Raw genomic sequence first — 21,695 nt, 5'->3', positions numbered from 1 at the left:
TTGAAATTATTTCAAAATTTAAAAACTCAAAGTAAAAAGAAAACATTTCAGTATTTAATGTGGTGAACTGCTGATAGTGTTAGGTGTGACCTCAAGTATCCTAGGATCTGTATTCATTGGTGACGTGTTAAATTTTTAGTCTCTTTATTGTTCTCTTTATTGTTCGATTCCCCACTCTATTTTTTTGAAACTCTTTAAAGAGTGATACTTGTACTTGTTCACTAGTATGAAACATTTTAAATCCATAAGGGAATATCACTTTTAGACCAGTCTTCTGCATGTTTCTATCCTTGGCTGAGAGTACTTTAGAGAGCACTATTACTTCCCTGGATTAAAGGCTTTCAATGTAATACTATCATTTTCCCCATGTTATTTATTCATCTGTTAAGTCATTCTGCCATCCTTTGATTCTCCACTATTGTGACCCCAAAAGTCCCCTCCCCATTCCAAATACAGACCTTTCCATCCAGGTAAAACTCACCCTAATCACAGTTTATGCTTAAAAATGTTTACCTGTTAAAAGCTTGTCATTATATTTCTTTTCTTCCCCATCTGCACCATTTCACAATGTAAAAAAAAAAAAAAAAAAGACTACATCTGGATTAATTTGGCTGTTGAGCTAAAGAAATACCTAGCAAGCTGTGGTCTTTAGTTCCATTGTGCACCAACTATCTTATTCGCCATTAATAAATGTAACCTGTGAGAAAGCATGCAATTTTAACATAACAGAAGTAGATGTTGCCTAAAATTTCGAACTGCAAGTATCAATAAGCGCACTGATGTTCTATAGTAAATGTCCTTGCTTCATTTTAGTCAAATAGAATCAATGGTTGATTTGTACCCAAAGTTTCTCCTTTAGAGGTTTTTTCTCCTGGAGAAAAAAAAAACCTTCTCCAGCAGACCAGTACCTTGCAAGTCCTGTCCCCTCTATGGACCCCTTGCCTATTTACTAACTTTTGCTGTTGCCCTCTGCTGCTGTCTTCTGTATCTGTTAGCCCAGACCTCTCACTTCCGTGATGATTCCTCCCTAGTCATACCTTCCAGAGGATGGTCTCCCTCTGGGTCTCAAGATGTGAATCAGGAAGTGGCATTGGGTCAGCCTGTGACAAGGAGTGATGTCTGGAAGGTCAGGGAGGGGTTCTGGTGGCAAAGAAGCATACTGTGCCAGGTTTCTTGAGCGAGAGTGGTGACTCCTGCCTTCTTCCTTCCAGAAGCTGAAAGGAATCCAGAAATGGCACCTGCTCCTTTCAGGGACACTTCCAAACATTTGCAAGAGCTAGTCACACTCCAGGTGAATGTTTTCAGACACCTGGGATGAGCTGATTGTCTCTTTGTAGAAGTAGACCACAGAGCAAAGGGCAAAATATGGCAGGTTTTTGTTTTTGTTTTTGTTTTTTCCCAATCTTAAATGTGGTCTCTGCATAGAAAACGTATTTTGTATGTGAACATGCAGGTGAAGGCTTTCTAGGTTATTTCAGATCATGGTTTTGTTTTTAAAAACATCTTGGAATTTTCTACCTTATTACCGATGCTATTACTACCTGGAACCACATTTTTCTCTCTTCTATTTCTCTATCTTGAATATGGTAATTTGTAGGCTTCAGGAGGCCTTACAGTAATAGAAAGAATATCTAGTAGAGTAAAAGATTCCTGACTTCGTATTATATGGTGGTAAATACATGTGAATTTGCTTCTTGATGCTGTGCACATTGATTGCTTTGACGTTTTAGAAACTACAGCCAAAGGGTGCATTTTTATTCTTGAAATGCAGTGATTTAACTGGCTCTAGGTTTTAGACAATTCCAGTGTCTTGTTTTGGAGTTTTTAGGCACTGAATGCATGAAAAGGGAATGTTTCTATTTTGCCACCACCATTATGTTATCTTTTCCAGTGCAATTACAAGCTAATTCAGGGCTCTTTGTGTTAGACTAATAGCTTCTGATTCGCTGCTGTCACCCAGTACCTCTTCATGCACTTTTAATAACATCTGCAGTGCCCCCAGCACTTACCTAGGGTGAGCATTTTTCTCTAAGTAGAGACTCATCTTTGGCAAATCATTAATGGAACATCAAAAAGATCCCATCTGTTAGAGTTACATATGGCTAAGATCAGAATTATCAAATATCTCATTTTTTCTTTATTCTTTTTTTCTTTTTTTTTCCCTTTCTTATCCACACAATAAATGTAGTTGTCAGCAGGATAAGTTCATGCGCCGGATAAGGTCACAATTTCATTTAGTGACAACTTCCAACAGTACGAACTTACAAGGTTCGATTTATTAAAGAGTCAGAAGGGATAAGATCACTGCATGGCCAGCCTGATTTATCAGGGTTTGACTGGAGCACTTGAATAGGGAATGTCGTATTTCAAGTTTATGTTCAAAACTGTAGTTTAGTGTGTGTTATGACTGTATGACTCAAAAATTGAGAAGGAAAATTAGAAAAGGTATCCCTATAAGGCGATTTGTAGCCACTCACCAAGAACTATCATTTCCTGTGCCAAACCATGCTTTTGAGATGGCTCAACATAGCATAATATAAATGGCACTATTTGTCTTAAAATGCAGATGAAACATGCTGTTATTAATGCCTGAGGAAACACACATAGTGGCAGAACCGGACTTTGGCTGTGAAGATAATCAGCAGTGAAATGATCGTCTCACCCTCCTGCGTATCTTGAGGGCAGCCGTCAAATGGTTAACCCATAAAAGAGCACGAGCTCTGCCATACTTCAGCCACCTTGGCTGACTTTGAAAATGTTTTGAGATTTTTAGAATCTTTGAGCGCTTTTTGAACTCAGCATGACTTCGGGGCTGTCTATGTTTGATACCATGATGTATAATGTTTTCCAACCATGAAGAAAATATAAATAAGGGTTCTGACACTATAGCCTTCTGTTATAGGAAGGCCTGATAAACATTATGAGCTACTTCATGTGGTCTGCTTTAAAATTTGGTTATATATTTAAAACCAAGTTCAAACCAATCCAAATTTTATTTTCAGCAAATGAAATATGATCTTCTGTCATCTCATTTATTTGCAACCATGTCCTATGAATTCTGAGCCTGGAGTTAAGGGGTGTTCTGTAAATACCGTATACATTTATGTCATCAACTTAATACTGGATTCAGTCAAAGCATGATTGCTGATAACTATGCTAAAAGACCCACATCTTGCCTGTTCCCCTTCGGTATACTACAGTTTTCATACACTTAGCTTTCTAAAGAGCCTTCAAAAGGACCTTATTTAAAAGAAACAAAACAATGGCTTGGTTGTACTTTCAATAAAATAAGATTTGAGGGTATCTCTCTTGATTTTAAGTATTTATTTCCACCAGTGAATTTCTTTTATTTGCACAAAAAAGTGGGTTGATATCTTAAAAGCTGCAGTATGTTTGGTAGTGATTTCGGACTTAGGGCTTTTTTTTTTTTTTTTTTTTAAGTGAGGCTATCATAAGTCTTTGAGTAATCACAGACTTTTAAAAGTATGCATTATCAAGAAGATAAGAGAAACAGCCCTCAGCACTAACAATATTATCTTTTACCAAAATTGATTAGCCCATCCTATGTGTCTCAAATATTTTGTGTGAACTTACCCAGCATGTTAGGAAAAAAAAAAAAAGGCTTCTTTTTGAAGAATAGCTGCAAAAGTGTGAACTGGGATGAGAGGAAAAATCCTTAGTTTTCATCCTGTTCCATATTTCACAGATGAGGTAACGTAAGTAAATGTAGTAAAATGCTGAGCAAATCAAATGTATGATTGTTGTACTACAAAGAGAAGACACACACTAAGACAACTTTTTTTGTTCTTAAAGTCAACTTTAACTGTACTAAAATTAGGTGTATGAACTTAAGAACATCTTCATGCAATCAACTGTGTTCAGTTTATATTTTGCAATTACCACATGTCACAAGCTATATTGATTACCAGAGGATAAACAGAGGTTTAAAACTATACCTGTACTTCAAGGTGCTTATTTATATTCCTGTTGAGGTGAAAAGGGTTATCAAAGAGAAACCACCTGGGAATAATTAAATGCAAAACTGTGTAGCTTTGGAATATAAATGCCATGGAAGTACTAGGGAAGGAGAACTCATTTTATTTTCTGGAATTCGGAGACATCCAGTGAGAGACAATAGTTTTGGGTTTGATTTTGCAACATTAGTATAGTTTATCAAGGCAGCCAGAAGTACAGTGTGTCTGCCAGGGAGCAAGAACAGTTCTCAGAAAGGTGAGAGTTAACCTGGACATGAGGAGGAAGGTAAAGTGAGGAAGACTTTCTTGATCTGGAATGAAGAAGAGTCTATTCTGAAAAGCAAAACAGAAAGTGAGGCAGGCAGATACCATGGAGAAACATTGTGGTGAAGATTCAGACATAAAAGTTCAAGTTGGGATGGTCAGAAAGGAGCTAGTGAAGAAACGTGTACCAATGAGTGAGATGGTGACCATGTTTATGCTGATAGGGATTTGGAGCTGTAGAGTGAATTGAGACTGGTGGGAAATCTACATATGAGTTGATGAAACCTGGGGAATGCTGATAAGAAAGGTGAACACCCCCACAAAAAAAGAAAGGTGAATCCAGAAGATACTCGAAAGGAAGATAAGCCAAGGTATGGTGTGTATTTTGGTTAGAAGTGTGAAGAGGGAATGTGACCACAGACACCGGTGATTAGTCACATGTCTTGATGCAGGTATGTGGACATGCTCTTAGAAAGCTTCAGTGTCTTTTTGGTGAAGTAATAAGTATTAGGCACTTTGCATGTGATATGATGTGAAATAATCCTCCCAGAAGTTACATGCAGAAACTGAAGTTCAGAAGGTTACAGGACCTGTTCAGGATCAGATGACTTTTTCAATGGACTCTTCTCCAATTCAGTTTTGAACTCATTCCAGCCTGTATTTTGGCCTCCTCTTCTACACAACTCCTTTCACTCTGCATACTCATGGTTTCTATTTCCTCAAAAGGTGTCTTTCTGGTTCTTTTCTCACTTTGATAAATTTTCACATTACTTGATTGATCTCTCCTCCTTTACATTCTCAGTCAATCCGTTGACTGCTATATTGGTTTCTTCTCTATTCTCTTTACTTCTAATTTTCTGTGCCTCCTCCTCTATCATTCTGCTTTTTGAAGATACTTGGAACTCTGTCTTAGGTCTTCTTATTTTATTGTGGTATACTCTGTCATGGGTGAATAATACCAGGCTTTTATTACCATATACTAGCTGGTTTTAATTAGTGGATAAAATGCCAAAAATTGTCATTCTAGTTAAGACCTTGCTTCTGGGTCCCAGACTTGGTCCTCCTAAAATCACCTCTTGCCATCCTTACAGCCACTTTGACCTCACTATTCCAAAATCTTACTCTTCATCTTACCCTTAAATCTTGTTTATGTTTGTTCTTTATCTCAGAGATATATGACTATTGGCCCATTTGTTTAAGCAGATACCTGAACATTACTGTTGGATTTTCCCTTCCCTGACTCCTGACATCTGAATAATCACTAGGTTCTCTGATGTCTACTTCCCAAGCCTTATGAATGGGTTACATTTCCTGAAATTTGTCGAAGGTCCAGGATTCTTAGGTTTGTTGTTTTGTCCTTGGGGATAATTCATGGTCTGATAGTCACTAGCTACCAAATAAATATTACTGGAATCAAAGAATGAATAAGCTAATGTATGGAGGCAAAAAAGAATGAATAAACAAATCAAACAGGAATTGGAGCTTTGTTTTCTGATTTTGAACTATTTGTTCTTTTTGAGTTAAACATCCATTTTTATGATAAGCTGTTGGGCCTGGGACTTTGACCCATATTTCCAGGTTTCTGTCTACCTCTCATGATATATCATATCTGGGGAAATAAAATCATGGTGTCAGGGGCACCATACCAAGTAGCAAGTGAGTGCAAAACCTTTTTTACCAATGACAAAGCCAAGACTCAGAAAAGATATCTCTTTTTCAAGGCCATTTAGTTTGTTATTGGATAGAGTTGACTAAAAGTTAATCTTATTTTTGGTTCAATAATGGTTCCTCTATTTCGTGACACTTAATTTATCTTTGAGAGAATTTAAATATTATATTGTTAAGCAACATCTAAGTTAAATATAACTTTCATTTATAAATGTCTTCTCTTGCTATCACTAACCTCTGTAGCTTTGGTAGTGTATAAATGCTAATTATTTTCAATGTGTTTGTGGTTTTCTATAACACTGTTGTGAATAAATGGATATTTTTATTTAACTACTTCAGCAAAAGAATGGAGTTTCCTAAATCTCAAAATAACTTCTTGATAAGCAAGAAAGGAGACTGGGATTTGCCTGTTTGCCTAATAAAGTTGAAAAGATTGACTTGTAAGCTTGAACAGTTACTGGACTTTCTGTTAGGGCCGTGTTTAAGAGCTCATAAAGTGTTTTTGGTTTGCTTAAAATTTTAATGCAGAGTCAAAGACACCTCAAGAACTTGAGAGATATTTGGGTATCGCTTTATGGTCTGCCCTAAGTTTGTAGTTCTTAATCCATTAAAAGACAGAGCTACTTGTAAATCCACAGGTATAGATAAGAAGTCACTATTTGACTGAGTCTGAACCCTTTTCAAATGAAAAATGTCAGTGGCAGAAAGAGAGAATGTATTACTTTTTTTAAAGGTTTTCAAAGATCCTCTGATTTCTCTGGTATCACTTAAATGTGACATGACTGCTTTTTTTAGTGTGTAAAAACAAGCAAATTATTTGGGCATCATTTTTATGTAGAAAAGAACATTCTTAACCAGTGTTTAGCTGAGGTATTGAAATGTACTTTATCTCGAAACACTAAATGGTAAAGAAATTGTTTAAAATTTAAGTATCATTGAAAAATTAAAAGAACTCCTATCAGACAGTAATTAAACAGTCTCTTTCCAAATAGAATAAAATCTTAAAGATTTAGATCACTATATTATGACATTTGAATATGAAGGAATACATTGTGGGACATTTCTCACTGAGTGCTTTTTGACATCATACTAGATTGTTAGCTAGGCTCTGTCTCAGAATTTGGGGAATAAGGCCTCTGCTTCCAATGCACTAATCAAAAAGATTGTACAAGGATGAAAACATTTTCAGGGGAAAATCTCAGAAATAGATTTGTTATTCCACAAAGAGAAAACAAATTATTGTTCCATATTCACTGGACCCTGGACTTGATATTTAAGCATATATTATTTATTTTAAGTATTCTATTTATAAAGCTATACTTCAGAAGCTCAACTCATATCTTTTTTGGGTCCATTTTCCTCATCACTGATCATCTTTGGATACTGATATATCAGAATGAAAAAAAAAAAAAAAACCGGAGGGGAGAGGTGTGTATCATCTCAATTTATATGAATTTAATGAGTTCTTCCATTTTTTGCATATCTGACAAGTGGAAGAGGGAGAACACGAAAAAGGGAGAATGGAGGTGTAGTTCTTGAAGTGACTTTTTTTTTTTTTACTGTGAACATGGCATTGTTATTTTCATTGCATCTTCATTGTCCCAACACAGATAAATTTATTTCATAATGGACACAATGTCGACATTACTCAATATTTTAGCTGATTGTGGTTTATATACTTTGACTTTGGTTTTCAGGATGAGCAATAATAAAAACATGAAAAGTAATGTATTTTAACTATTACACAGTGGTGACACAAATGTTAACCCATGTTGATAGTATTGCTTTTAAAAACATCAAGATTAAATCTACATATTTAAAGATAGTTACTGACTTGAAAAGAAATTAAGGCCAGAGTAAGACAAAACATTTATGCTAAATTAACTACCATGACTTATATATCACTTAGAAAATTTAATTACTGAATACATTCTATTTTATTTAGAACTTTCCTTAGCTATCTTTGGTACATGGGTTTCCATTTATACTTCTTATTCATCCATTTCTCCCCACTTTCATGTCACTCTTGAGCAGGTTGAGGAGAAATACCAATAAAAAGAACTAATAAATTATATCATTAAGATTAATATCTTAGAATACAAAGCTTTTGCTATGATAATATGGCATAGTGATACGATCAGGATGTAAATATCATAGATTTAATTACTTAAAGAGAAAGACTCATATTCTCCAATTCCTGATTGAGATTTTGTTTGTTTACCCTAAAGAGTCTTTAGGCTGATGGCCATTCTTTGAAGCTTCAAAACCTTCATTTATTTTTTATTAATTCATTTATTTCTTTTTTTATTTATTTAAAAAAAAATTTTAATGTTTATTTTTGAAAGAGAGAGAGAGAGCGTGCAAGCTAGCACATGAGCAGGGGAGGGACAGAAAGAGGGAGACACATAACCTAAGGCAGGCTCCAGGCTCTGTGCTGTCAGTACAGAGCCTAGAGCCTGATGCGGGGCTGAAACTCATCAACTGCAAGATTATGACGTGAGCTGAAGTCAGATGCCAACTGAGCCATCCAGGTGCCTCTAATTCATTTATTATTCAAGTGAGCATTTGATGAGTTCCTACTTTATGCTAACGTGTATACCGTCTTCAATTCCTATTACTCTTTAATGATTTTAATGTAATAATTTGGAGGAAGTGAAAGGAGGAAGACCATCCTAATCTGCCTGTTTCATAAGTGTTTTCTTATCAAAACTCTTCTGGTAACATAGAATCTACATCAAATACCAAATATAAAAAAATAATGAATTTGATTAAACATTTTTTTTAATTTGGAAAAACATACATCTCTACTTTTTGTATGTGTAGATATTTTATCCCCTGAAATTAGTGGTAACTGCAAAAAACTACCATGTACTTTCGAAACCTCTCCAGATGTTGCTCACCACGAGTCTTGAATAACTATAATAAAGTTACTGTGTAAGGTATATGTCTTTAATTATAATTTATAGTTACATTGGTGATCAAATATAAGAATTTTACCCCTAAGCCATTGTCCTAATGTTTTTTTTTGTCTATCTGTTTTGACATCAAAGCAATGCTTTCAGAGGAGTGTTATTATTTCAGGTTCTTAAGGACTTACTAAATAGAATTTACTTCTGTAGATGATGTGTGTGAAAAGGTGCAAGAGAGAAATTGGATGGAATCTGAATACAATTATAAGGACAAGTTTTATTTTCCTCTCAGGATAACAAGATCAGTTGTTTTTCAGACAAGCATAATTAATTCTCTTTATATGAATCCCGAGAATATTGTGCGTGTAAAGCAAACACACAAAAAGAGGTGGCTCTGGGTAAAGCACACGTGAAGGTACTCTAAACACTTCTTGTTTTCATTTCATTGTCTGCAGGAGAGCTGGAGGTATTTCAGAAAGACGGGGAACGAAAAATCCAGAGTCGGCAGCAACTTCCTGTGGGAACAACCTGGGGACCATTTGCTGGGAAGATGGACCTGAATAATAATTCCTTGGTATGTGGATGTTCTGAGATGGTTGACTCAGTATTTTGTCATAGCTCAGAAATTATCTCTGCTTGCTTCCTAGGGAAATCACTAAAAATAACAGTTTGTTTTTTTCTTTTTCATGGACCACAAAACTTGGAGATTTTCCAAGTGGTTTGTCTCTGACAGTAATATACGCAGAATTTAGAAGGAAACAGGTTAATCATACTAAATGGTTGTTTAGTAAGGTAATTTATAAGGCTGTTGCTTTATCTGCTTAGCCAGACTAATACTACTCACACTTAATAATATATACAAATGCTTTTATTTTTAAGATGACACAAATTAATTGTCATACATTACAGGTTTACATGAAGAACAAGAAATAAACAACCTTGTTATTCCTTAGTAATACTGTTTGTACCTTTTAGGGCAAAAATGAATGATCAGTGTCATAATTTTTATTAGCTTTTTTTGTAAAATCTCTGTAAAATGTACCTCTAGGTAAGATTATATGGATAGGTGATTGATTCATGTTTTAAAAAGTAGTGGAAAGACGATTCATGTTTTAAAAAGTAGTGGAAAGACGGAATGTGTGGATACATTTCAACTTCATTTCGTAATTGGGTGTTTTAGATTTCTGTTTCTGCTCTAGCAAATTACCTACCACAGACTTTGTAGCTTTAAAACAACACAAGTGTATCATCTTGCAGTTGTGCAGGTCTGAGGTCTGAAATGAACCTTACTGGGCTAAAACTAAGCATCTGCAGGTCTGAGTTCCTCTCTGGAGTCTCTAGGGTGAGTCTGTTTCCTTCACTTTTCCAGCTTCTTAAGACTCTCCACAGCTCTTGGCTCGAGCCCCCCCACCATTTTCAAAGCCAACTGTGGCGGAGTGAGTCTTCCTCACTTCCACTTTCTGGCTCTGAGTCTTCCGTATCCCTCATCCACAGTTAAGAACACCTGGGATTATAGTGGGCGCATCTGGGTAATCTAGGATAATCATCCTCTTTTAAGGTCAGCTGATTAGCAACTTTAATTCCATCTGCTTCCTTAATTCCCTTTTGCCATGTAATGTAACATTCACAAGTTCCTGGGATTAGGACATTAGGACCTCTCCTATTTAAGTGATAATACAAGTGATAAACCTTGGGGAGACAAATGTTTTATATTATTTAGAAGATCCACGAGTTATATATATGAAATCAAAGTCTTTATTTCTAAATGCCGCTTATAAGGGAAGAATCTCATGACTGCTAAATGACTCCATCTACGCTGTAAAAAACTCCCAGAGGGGTTTTGACAGATGTACTGGACTCAGCAACACTGCGGCCCTTCTTCAATTTATTACATGAAAGAAATTTCTTCTTCAAGTTCTTACATGGAAGAAACTGGTATGTGTGGATCTCTGCTTATTCAGTGCCCAGTGGATGACACAGAGGTTATTGGTTCAACCACAAGTAATGATGGGAATAAATAGGAAATGTTTGTGTCACCCAACTTTTAAACAACATGGGAGATTCTAGGGTGTGATTTTTACTTCCTAAACCCACGTATTTATCCATAAAAGGATGAAGTAGGCGATTTCACATGTATTTAAGAACTGAACAAGTTGATAGGCCAAGCTAAATATTTAAAAATCTGGGCAACTTAATTCCTAGTGGTCCAGTTTACCCACTTTAAAAGGCTTTGCATTGTGGCCCCACAAACACTGCAGTCCTCGGTTGAGTTGTTAGTAGACTGTTCTGTTGATTCCTTTGAGAAAACATTTACCATGCTGATTTCTCCAGCAAAGGCAAGAGAAAGATTGTCTAAACGTCAAAGGTTGAGTTAAATGCTATTCTAAACCCATTTTATCTGGAAGTTTCTATTGGTTCTCTAGCTTAAAAATGTTTTCGGCAATAAGATGCTTATTTATCCCTGCATATCCATCACCAACACAACCTTTAGTTATTTCTCTGATATTTCTTCAGAAGTGGACTTCCACTGAGGTGGCACCTGTTACTGAAGTCAAAAATAAATGGTTTCCTCTGACTATATCACAATAATACCTATATGAAAATTCAATTTTTGATCTTTATATAATTATCCATTTATATATGTGTGTATAATATGTAGGGTGAAATGATTATACATTTTTAGCATTTGTTAAATTTTGATGGGTGGAAAGTTAACCTACTTGTGAAAGGTTAATTTCAATGAAATAATTTCCTATTTTTAGATATGTTTTTTAAAATATTCTTTTACTAATCTAAGGCTATTTCATGGCATATTTAATACTTTTAAAGGGTTCGTCTTATAGATATGAAGAATTTTTGATACTATTTGATACTCTTTTAAGATTGAATACTCTTCAAGGTATCAAAAACCAGTAGTGGGTGGTAGTTGTTTTAAAGAAAATAATCTTAATAGTCTAGATTTATTCTTTTAGCCTTAGGGTTTCAATATTTGATTCAGGTTACTTCCTTAAACTATAGTATTTTTCTCTATTTAAAAACTTAGTTGCTTTGCCAAAATATACTTTAAAAGACTTTTCTTTTGTAATAGCATTCTTTTCCAGAATTTACTTCTGATTTTGTGTCATTAAATACTCCTGATACTACCTTGGGTACTACCGTTCCTACTGTAGAACAATTAACTAACATATACTGCACACTCATTCTTTTCTAGCCACTGTATAGAGAATTTAAAATGGATTTACTTATTTAATCCTCAAAAGAAACTTGAATTTGAGTCTATTTAAAATTGTGTTTTATAGATAAGAAAGGCTCAGACATTTTGATTCCAGCATCTGTATTTAAAAAAAAAATAATGTGTATTTATTTTTGAGAGAGAGAGACAGAACACGAGCAGGAAAGGGGCAGAGGCAGAGGGAGACACAGATCCGAAGCAGGCTTCAGGCTCTGAGCTGTCAGTACAGAGCCCAATGAGGGGCTCGAACCCACGAGCTGTGAGATCATGACCTGAGCCAAAGTCAGATGCATAACCAAGCCCCCCAAGTGCCCCAGCATCTGTATTTTTAAAGACTATGCCACACTGTCTCCTCAAAAGCATGTGTAGCATGATTTGAATGTGACAATGTTCAGGATTTCTTTACATAAATTCTAAGTTTATTTTAAAAACTACAGAAAATACACAATGATTAGAAGTGTGCCCTTATTTTTCTTACTTTAGGCAAAATATTTGTTATGGTAGTTCAGAGACTCTTAGTGCAATTATGAGTTAATTCAGAGGCTCCTGCAATTTCATTACCTCGATAATTTGGACAGTACTTTCACTTGTATTTTATGTCCTGAAGACGAATTTTCTTTATCATAAAATATATAGCCTCCTAACCCTTCCTTCCCCAACCTTGAATCAAATTTGGAAGTAGCACACTCCTACAGTGCTTATTTGCCAACCAGTGTAATGTAAGTCTGCTCAGACTCATGGTGTTGGCTCAGGAGATTCAGCACACTAATTAATCCAACACAGTAATTAATTGAGTCACCATGCCAGATGTCAAATCCTTTTTATATCTTTCAAGTTCCCATCTTGAAGTGCATTAGCAATATGCCACCTTCTGCAGGAAGCCTTTGCAGACCAGGCATTTGGATGTATAGAGAGCATTTCAAGAAATATAGGCTATGTCAAAGCACCAAACAAATTGATTTGACAAAAAGTTATTCTTGGAATTATGTAACACACTGAACATAGAAATAGATAATCTTTTGTCCACACCCTGTTATCTTGTTTGATACATCATGTATCATTTAATGATTGAATAATAGCGGCAGCAATATGTAGTTAATACATTCATTGGGCCAGATGGGGATCAGAGAGAGAGAGAGAGAGAGAGAGATAGGAGAGGGGAAAGAGGGCATTGACTATAAGGAATTGGCTTATGGAGACTGGCCAGTCAGGAATCTTCACTGTGGGCCAGCAGGCTGGAGCCCTAGGAGAAACCACAGTGCAGTTCTAGTGAAAAACAAACAAACAACAAACAAACAAAAAAAACCCTAGTAGGCAGTGACCCAGGAAAACTAATAGTACAGATGAAGTTCATTGCTTGGAGACGTCAGTCTTTTTTGTTCTTTTCAGGCCTTCAACTGGTGAGATGAGACCCACCCACATTACAGAGGACAGTCTGCTTTATCCAGAGTTCATTGATTCAAATGTTAGTCTCAAATGTTAGTCTCATCTCAAACACCTTCCAAGGGGCACCTGGGTGGCTCAGTCAGTTGAGCATCCAACTTCAGCTCAGATCATGACCTTGTGGTTTGTGAGATCAAGCCCACTGTCTGGCTCTGTGCTGACAGCTCAGAGCCTGGAGCCCACCTCAGATTCTGTGTCTCCCTCTCTGCCCCTCCTCTGCTTGCTCTCTCTCAAAAACAAATAATACACATTAAAAATTTTTTTTAAAAATAAATAAGGCACCTTCCAACGTGTCACATAAAATTAAGCATCATATTCCCCAAAGGTCTAGGACACATTGTTTTCATTTTTTCAGGGATAATTGTACACCCCTGAATAGACTGTTAGCCAGTGAGTGAGCCTAACCTCTCCAACATCCCGCCTCTGTACCAAGAAATAATTTACATTAAATACTATCATGGTGACACAAACTTCACTTTTTAAAAAGTCTTGCAGTTTTATTCAGAGGACCACTGACAAGGAGGATGTTTTAAAAATCACTTTAAATTGTGATCAATATCTGTTTTGGAGGTATTTTAGAATTTCGGTATTTACATGTTGTACTTTTGAAGTTTCCTCCATTTTCTCCAATGATCTTTGCAACATGCTAAATCATATGCCAGCACATAATGAGGGCTTAATAAGTGTCAAACAACAATGACTATTTGAAAGATTGGATGTCTGTAATTTAAGTGACATTTGCCCTTCCTTGCTTTTGAATATATCAACTGTCAGTAGCTAGCTAGTCTAAATCAGCCAACTGCTGGAATTACACAACAAGCAGACTTTATTAAATAGAACATAAACAGAAAGTCCCACATTACTTACTACTTAATAGTAAATTCATTACAACCTGTTAAATTCAACAAATGAAATCTGATAGAGAATTCTCATTTTATTGATCCTGCTCAGTTAGGATAGGTTTGTTTTATTTTCTCATAGGACATCTGTGACATTGAATTCTACAAATGGGAAATACATATATAAAGGGTACTGTAGACAACATTTTATTGCCTTAATAATCAAACAATACAGGCATTAAGTTGCACCTTAGACTTTTTAAGATCATTATCATTGTAAAACCGTTATTGGGGAAGGAATTAGAGGTTCCTGTTCCATATCATAGGAAAATGTCAGAATTTTTAGACATCTCTGCTTCTCCCCTTCCAATTCTAACTCTTCCAGTACCAATCTCTGATCCCATTCATAGCCAAAGTCTTCAAGCTTCACGTTGTACACATCCTGTAGCAAGTATACCCCTACCCAAATGTCTCTAGCCCCACTGTGTAGTCAAAGGCTGCTTAGCGGAAACACCTGTGACTTTCTATTAGAGGGCTTTTTTCCCAGCCTCAGGAGAAAATTCACTGCAATCCAGGCAAACTAGATGTGCTGGAGAACTAATATTTCCAGAACTAATGCTCAACCAATGCGGGATAGAAGTTGGTGGATAAATACGCCCACTTCCTTGCCTCTCCATTAGGCTCTGAGAAGTGTTCTACACTATCTCTTAGAGCTTACCAGTGGAACTGAGCTCCAGTTGGCTGTATAATTCTTTATGGCCTTCCTTCTCTTTCCTGCTTCTCCATACCTCTACTGAAATTCTGTGAGATCGCCTCCCCAGTGGACTACTTGCACTTGAATCAATTTCATGGTAAGTTTTGGGGAAACCTCAACTTATAAAATATAATAATGAAATAAATTTGAAAGTAATATCCAAAATATTGTTGAGATTCTAGAGAACATAGATTTCTTTTAAATTTTTATTATTCGGTTTTAGACTTCTGCCTCTGGCACATAATAGATATTCAATAAATGCTCTTTAAAATAAAAATCTAATTGGCTTTCCTTATCATGAGCATTCTGGTGGACCCCACCCATATCCTCCAATCTCCACCATCTCAATGATATAATTTATAATTTGGTGAGGCATGACTTTTTGTTGCGTCTTAACATTTCTTTTCATTGATGTTGACATTGGGAAAGATCTCTTCCTTTTTAATATTCATTCTAATCTAGGCTCAGGACTACCATACTTCCCTACTTTTCATATCTCTCTGGGTCTTGGCTCTTTTGAATTTAACTGTGCATGTTTCCCAAAACACTCTGGCCTTTCTTCTCTTCTCCCTCTGTTCCCAGTGCCTCAGGGAGCTTATCCACTTGCAAAGCTTCAGCTACTAATTTACAAATGACATTTAAATTAAAAAATCTCTAACCTTGGCTTTTTACCCTTTCTCTAATAGCACATTTCAACTGTTTTGTAAGCCTTTCCCACTGACTTGCTCCAACTAAATAGTCACAAGGAGAGTTTAGTACTGTTTCCACGGATTGCCTCTCTAGTCTTCTCCCTGACTTTCAACTTGGAGTCACCTTTGATTCTGTGTCTCTGCATCTCCTTTCTTACCTCTGCAAGAAGTTCATTCTGGACATTATTCTCTGTTTTCTCCATTTCTACCTCTCCTTCTCTTATAGCTCAAATGTGTATTTATAAACATAATCACACACATATGAGTGCATACACACACATCTCTCTCCTTTATTGCCTGTAACTACTACACTTGCTTTTTTTATCCATCTTTCAAGATTCTCATTTTACTTCCAAAACCAGGTACTATAAGTTTTGATTTCCTCAAATCTGTTCTCTTCTTTCTGTTGCTGCTACCATCGCTTTAATTGAAACCTCCGTCTTTTCTTCCTGATTATCATAATATTTCTCTACTTTTCTTTCTGCCTGCTCTCTCCTTTTCCTGTATACAAATCACAGTGTGTCCTAAAAACAAAAGTGGTGTCACTCTTTGTGCTTAAATTTATCCTAAAGGGTACGAGAGAATAGACTCTCTTTTCACATCCCTGTATATTTGGCCACACTATTTCATCATTTTGGAAAGCCCTATGTTCCGCCCCCACCCCTCTTTATCCCCACTGACCCCCCAATTCTCACTTAAAGACTCAGCTCAAGTAGACCTTACTTAAAGTCTGGAATAGATATGGACTCCTCAAGTGTTCCCATGATGCTCTAGCTTTACCAGGATAAGAGCATTTATCACATAATTGTGTCTGCTTATTTGTCTGTCTCCCCTGCAGACCATATGCTTCTTATCTTTTATCTTTGCATCCTTCCTATCTAGAGGAATGCCTGGCTTAGAGCTCAGGCCCAATACATAACCTTTAAAGAATTAGTAAATCAGTTCTTCCCTTTAACTTCTCTCTACTATTAGTGAATGATGCACATCTCTATATTCAAGATCCTTGCGTTTTTCCCGAGTCTTCATACCCATTTCTTTTATTTCCTCAGGGATCTTGCTTCATGTGCCCAACTTAGCAATACAGTTACCATAGTTAATACTATCTTGCGTCTGTTTTTTGTTTGTTTGTATATTTATGTTTATTCTTCTCAGTTGAGAGTGAGATTCAACAAGCCTGGGTAAGTATATATTTCTTCAGTTTTTACCCAATAAGGAGATATACCCATTATGGTTTCTTGATAAATATTGACTAACTTCAGTATAAGATTTGCAACCCTTGAAACAGTTAGGGAAGATGATATGTTGAGCCCTTTGAGGCAATTACGATTTGTTTACAGCAGAATCGGTTTTAGATCCCTCACTACGGCATGGGTGAAGGCCAAGAAGGTGTTCTGCTCTACCATGCTTTCTGTGAAGTCTCATCCAGCATCGCTCTTTCCAGTGACAAACCATCTGGGAAATTCCATCTGTCTCTGCTTGGAAACTGAGGTGGCAGTCGCCCACTGTGAGCAATTTTCTATTAACTTCTTGGATAAGATCAGTCAGATTTATACTGAATTGATGGGAACCGTAAGAGCAGGGTTGTTCCAAGAGAAGACAAATGTACTGATTCCTCTAATTGGGCTTAAGCCAGTTTCATTCACGGATGCCCTTAGGTTCTAGTAGTGCAAGGACTTATAACCTTTTTAATTGTACCCTCTTCCTCTTGGGAAGCGTTGGTGAAATTCATTATTGATGGTGGTTGTAGATTTGTCCCTTAGGGAGGCCAAGATCCCGGCTTCTCTTGTACTCTATCTGCTTTGTGGAGAATTAATGGAAACTGAGTGGAAGCTGCTCAAGGAAGACATAAGACAAGACATTTAAAGCAGCAAAGCCTTGGAAAGGGACACATTGGTCTGGTTTTTGGAATTAGAGTAGGTTTCTTGTTTGTTTGTTTGTTCATTTGTTATTTGTTTGTGGGAGAGGGTAGATGTTGGCATGGAGTCCCATGTTGGTAAAGGCATTCTATAGAATGTGAATCAGAAAGGAAAGCACAAAAGCACAAAAGAATTATTTCACAATTCAGATCTCTACAGAGGCAAACTGGACAAGTCAGTTGCATATGGATCTGAAGGGACTGATGGTATTACAGTGCAGGCATAGTGGTGATGTTGGCAGTGGATGGAGTTATATTGCAATATGAGAAAATGTTAAAACGAAAATATAAATTGTGCCTTTCCTGATAATTTGTGCCTGCCTCCAAGATATGCCTTTTGTGTATAGCTAATCTCTCTGCTAATCTCAATCTTTCTTTGATGTATTGTTTCTTCTGATGGTGAAGTCTTTCCAGGTTCTTTATGTTTGGACTTGCCTTTGAAAGGTGGGAACACAAAGACAATTCTTCGTCATACATAGACAGTTTGTTTATACTCACTCACCTATGTCTGACATTTAAACATATTTTTGCCTTTGAATTATAATATATGGCTAAACCTATTTACCTAAATTTAGGCCAAGTTTGAATAAACAAAAAGGACCTTTTTCTTCATGTAAGATTATTCACTATTCCCTTTCTTTAGAATTTAAAGAGAACCTTTATTGAAGATGATTTTTTTAAGGAGTTATTAAAATGACTCCATGTTATGCTGTTAATTTAGTCATTGTCTACAAGGAGTAGGTCAGTTATTCATATCATCATATGATCAAAGTTGTTCTACTAAGAAGATGTGTATAAATTTGAAGAGACCAATGAGTAGTACTACCTTTCCAATGAAATATAGGCATCAAAGATAAAGTCTGGCTATTGGTTTATAGCTCTAGACACTGTGGAATTGTTTCTATTTGCAGATTTCTTCACATTTTGCAGTCCCTCAGGGGATGGAAATAGAGTCTCTGTTCCCTAAGGGAAGTCTGTCAAATTCTTGGGTAGTGAGGGAGTGTTTTGTAAAATATAACTCCATTGTTTTCATAACACAGATTATAGAATATAAAACTCAGAAAATAGTTTTGGCTGGAGGAGAGGTTAAAATGAGAAAGCACTGTGAAGAACAGTTCGAAAAGTTGATCAAAATTTTCTTCTGATATTTGCTGATATATCTGGCATGACTTGACTTTTAAAGTCTTTCTCCTTGATTTTTTTTTTAAAGAGTTGGCATTCCACAAGTCTTTTTAAAACAAATGGTTTGGCATTGTACACTTTTACCAATTATTTGCATGGTTATAATAAATATTGTTCCAATGTTTTGAGGATTAAGCAGTGGTCTCAGCTAGGCATGATAATTAATACATTCAGTAACTTGGAAATGTTAACTGTGGAAGAAATGGGTGATTTTGTATTTCTTCTATTTGGTCTTAAAAATAAATATGGCTCAGGGATAACTCTTTTTTTATTGTTTTATCCATTTCTGAGAGAGAGAGAGAGAGAGAGCAAGCGAGTGAGCAGGGGAGGGTCAGAGAGAGAGGAAGACACAGAATCTGAAGCAGGCTCCAGGCTCTGCTGTCAGCACAGAGCCCGACACAGGGCTCAAACCCACGAACTGTGAGATCATGACCTGAGCCGAAGTCGGATGCCCAATCTACTGAGCCACTCAGGTGCCCCGGATAACTCTTGAAATATACTGTAAAATATTGGACTCTGCTTTTAAACTATGAGTAGGTATTCCCACAATACCATTAATCAAATATAATTTAATAATACCTCTGTTATTATTGATAGTCTTTAATATGCGGTTTTCCTGGTATAAGAAAGTTTGTGAGTATGACCTTGTTTAAGCCATTCCTCCGAGGCTTTATGTTAATGTCGTATGATGGTCCAGCGGCAAGAATTTTTGCATATATTTCTAATAAGAGAAAAAGTTGTATTTCTTAAGTGCTTTTGGAAACTTCCGAAGTTATTTGAGGAGCTCTCTTTTGGAATCAACATGTCTTTTATTTGTTAATTTACCATAAAATTTAAAGTAATTCCTTATTATTCATGTACTCTTACACCACTTTCCACATGAAATCCTTTGGCCTCCTTTGGCAAAACCATGGCTTCTTGATGGTTTTATCTCTTTCTGCTGTAAAAGTCAGGTACTCAAGAGTCAAGCATAGGCTATTTGTGTAAGCTTTGTGGTTTTTTCTCATACTCTCTATTCTTAGTTTCTGAGAGTCAGAAATGTGCACAGCTTATCTAGATGTCTCTGGAATAGTGTCTCTCACAATCACAGAGATTGGACTGCAATCACAGTCAGGGCTGTGGTGTCCTCTAACTCTCAACTACAGAAAGATTGGGTTGCAAGCTCACTAGCAAGGCTATTGACCCAGTTCTTTGCCTCATGGGCATCTCCATAGAGCGACTCATGCCATGGCATCTGGCTTCCTTTTGAGCAGGAAAAGAAGCCTAAGATGGAAGCCACAGTCTTTTTGTAGCCTGATCTCAGAAGTAAGAGTACATTATTTTTACTAAATTCTGTTTGTTAAAATTCAGTCACTAGGGTGGCCCACACCAAACGGAAGAGAGTCACATGAGGATTGAAACGAAAGGCTAGGATCATTGGAGCAATCTCAGAGTCTGTTTACCACTGAAGGTCATTTACATAGTTACCCAACCTCTGGATAAAGAAGGACTTTTGAACACTAAGAGCAATAAGAGAAGGCAGAGAAGAAAACCGAGTGAATATGAACCGGAAAGATTAAGTCATAGGTTATAAAGTGTCATCACCAAAATCAAAGATTAACTGATAAATTAAAGACATTTTTGAAGATGAGATCTATTTTATTCTTTTTTTTTTAATGTTTTATTTATTTCTGAGAGAGAGACAGCATGAGAAGAGGAGGGTCAGAGAGAGAGGGAGACACAGAATCTGAAACAGGCTCCAGGCTCTGAGCTGGCTGTCAGCACAGCGGATGCCTAACCAACTGAGCCACCCAGGTGCCCTATTCTTATTTTTGAAGCTAAACAAGGTTTCTCACATGCAGGTGATTAATAACTTCCTGATTAATTTATTCAGAAATTGGGAGGATAGAGAAAGATGAATTGAAATATATAAAATGCGACTTCTGCCAAATTTACTGGGAATTAAGAGCCAGAAGCAGATTGTTTGCTGAGTGTTCCTTCTCCTTCAGTCATTTTGAGAAACCTACACTAACACGTTGTAAAGATCAGAGATGGGAGAGAAAGTATGGAAAAGAGCCCATGATGTGGTCAGGGTAGCTGATTCTACTTCCGACTGTTACCATCCGAAGTGGATGTGCTATCTTGGGTAATCACACATGCTCTCATTTCTTCATTTATAAAATGGATGTTATTATGCCAGCTAGACATCATAGAGTTGTTGTAAAATTATATAAAATTATATGCATTTAGTCACTTTGAAAAAATATACAAATTGTTATACAGACCTAGATTACTTTTTATGATGCCCATGAATAGAAAATAGATTACCCCCTTCTTTAAACACCACCCCCCACCCCCATGCAGTACATTCAGGCTTTTCTCTTCTGTACCCTCTCGGAACATATTTCAAAAGCACTTTGGCTGTCATTGCACATATACATCTTCAGACACATATGCACACGTGTATTTATACATAGACAGATACACATACTTACTGATTTGCTAGCATGTGTATTCTGAGAACACACACCCTAGAGAAGTACAAGATATGTACTTAGAGTATTTATTATCTAAGGACAATTTCCACAGAAGCAGAGCAAAAACATATATTTTGAGGAAAAGAAAGAAAGGTTAAGTGGTCAAACTGCTTTTTGAATTATCCTGGCTTCTTTGTGTTTTCTTTTTGTAAGAAGTTATTCTTCAGACAGCATTTCTCAGGTGTGTGATTGGGGATTTCAGACAATTGGAAAAGTAATTTACCCTGTCTGATTCACTTTTGAGTTAGGCTCATATTTTAAAATGTTAACTCAATTCTTTCATTACTTATGGCATTTTAGAGTTCAGTAT

General features: G+C 36.4%; 1 protein-coding gene across 1 annotated transcript in view; it reads left to right on the top strand.

The window, feature by feature from the left end:
• Positions 1 to 21,695, top strand: part of ZFPM2 (zinc finger protein, FOG family member 2) — a 373,593-nt gene that overhangs the window by 129,493 nt on the left and 222,405 nt on the right. The window contains exon 4 of the mRNA XM_077748221.1: positions 9,271 to 9,389. Coding sequence (XP_077604347.1) covers positions 9,271 to 9,389 — 119 coding nt within the window. The remainder of the gene's footprint in view (positions 1 to 9,270; positions 9,390 to 21,695) is intronic.

This window comes from Crocuta crocuta, unplaced genomic scaffold (assembly GCF_008692635.1).
Source record: "Crocuta crocuta isolate KB4526 unplaced genomic scaffold, BGI_CrCroc_1.0 scaffold39, whole genome shotgun sequence".
Classification (NCBI taxonomy): domain Eukaryota; kingdom Metazoa; phylum Chordata; class Mammalia; order Carnivora; family Hyaenidae; genus Crocuta; species Crocuta crocuta.
This window is presented reverse-complemented; position numbering and strand designations above follow the sequence as displayed.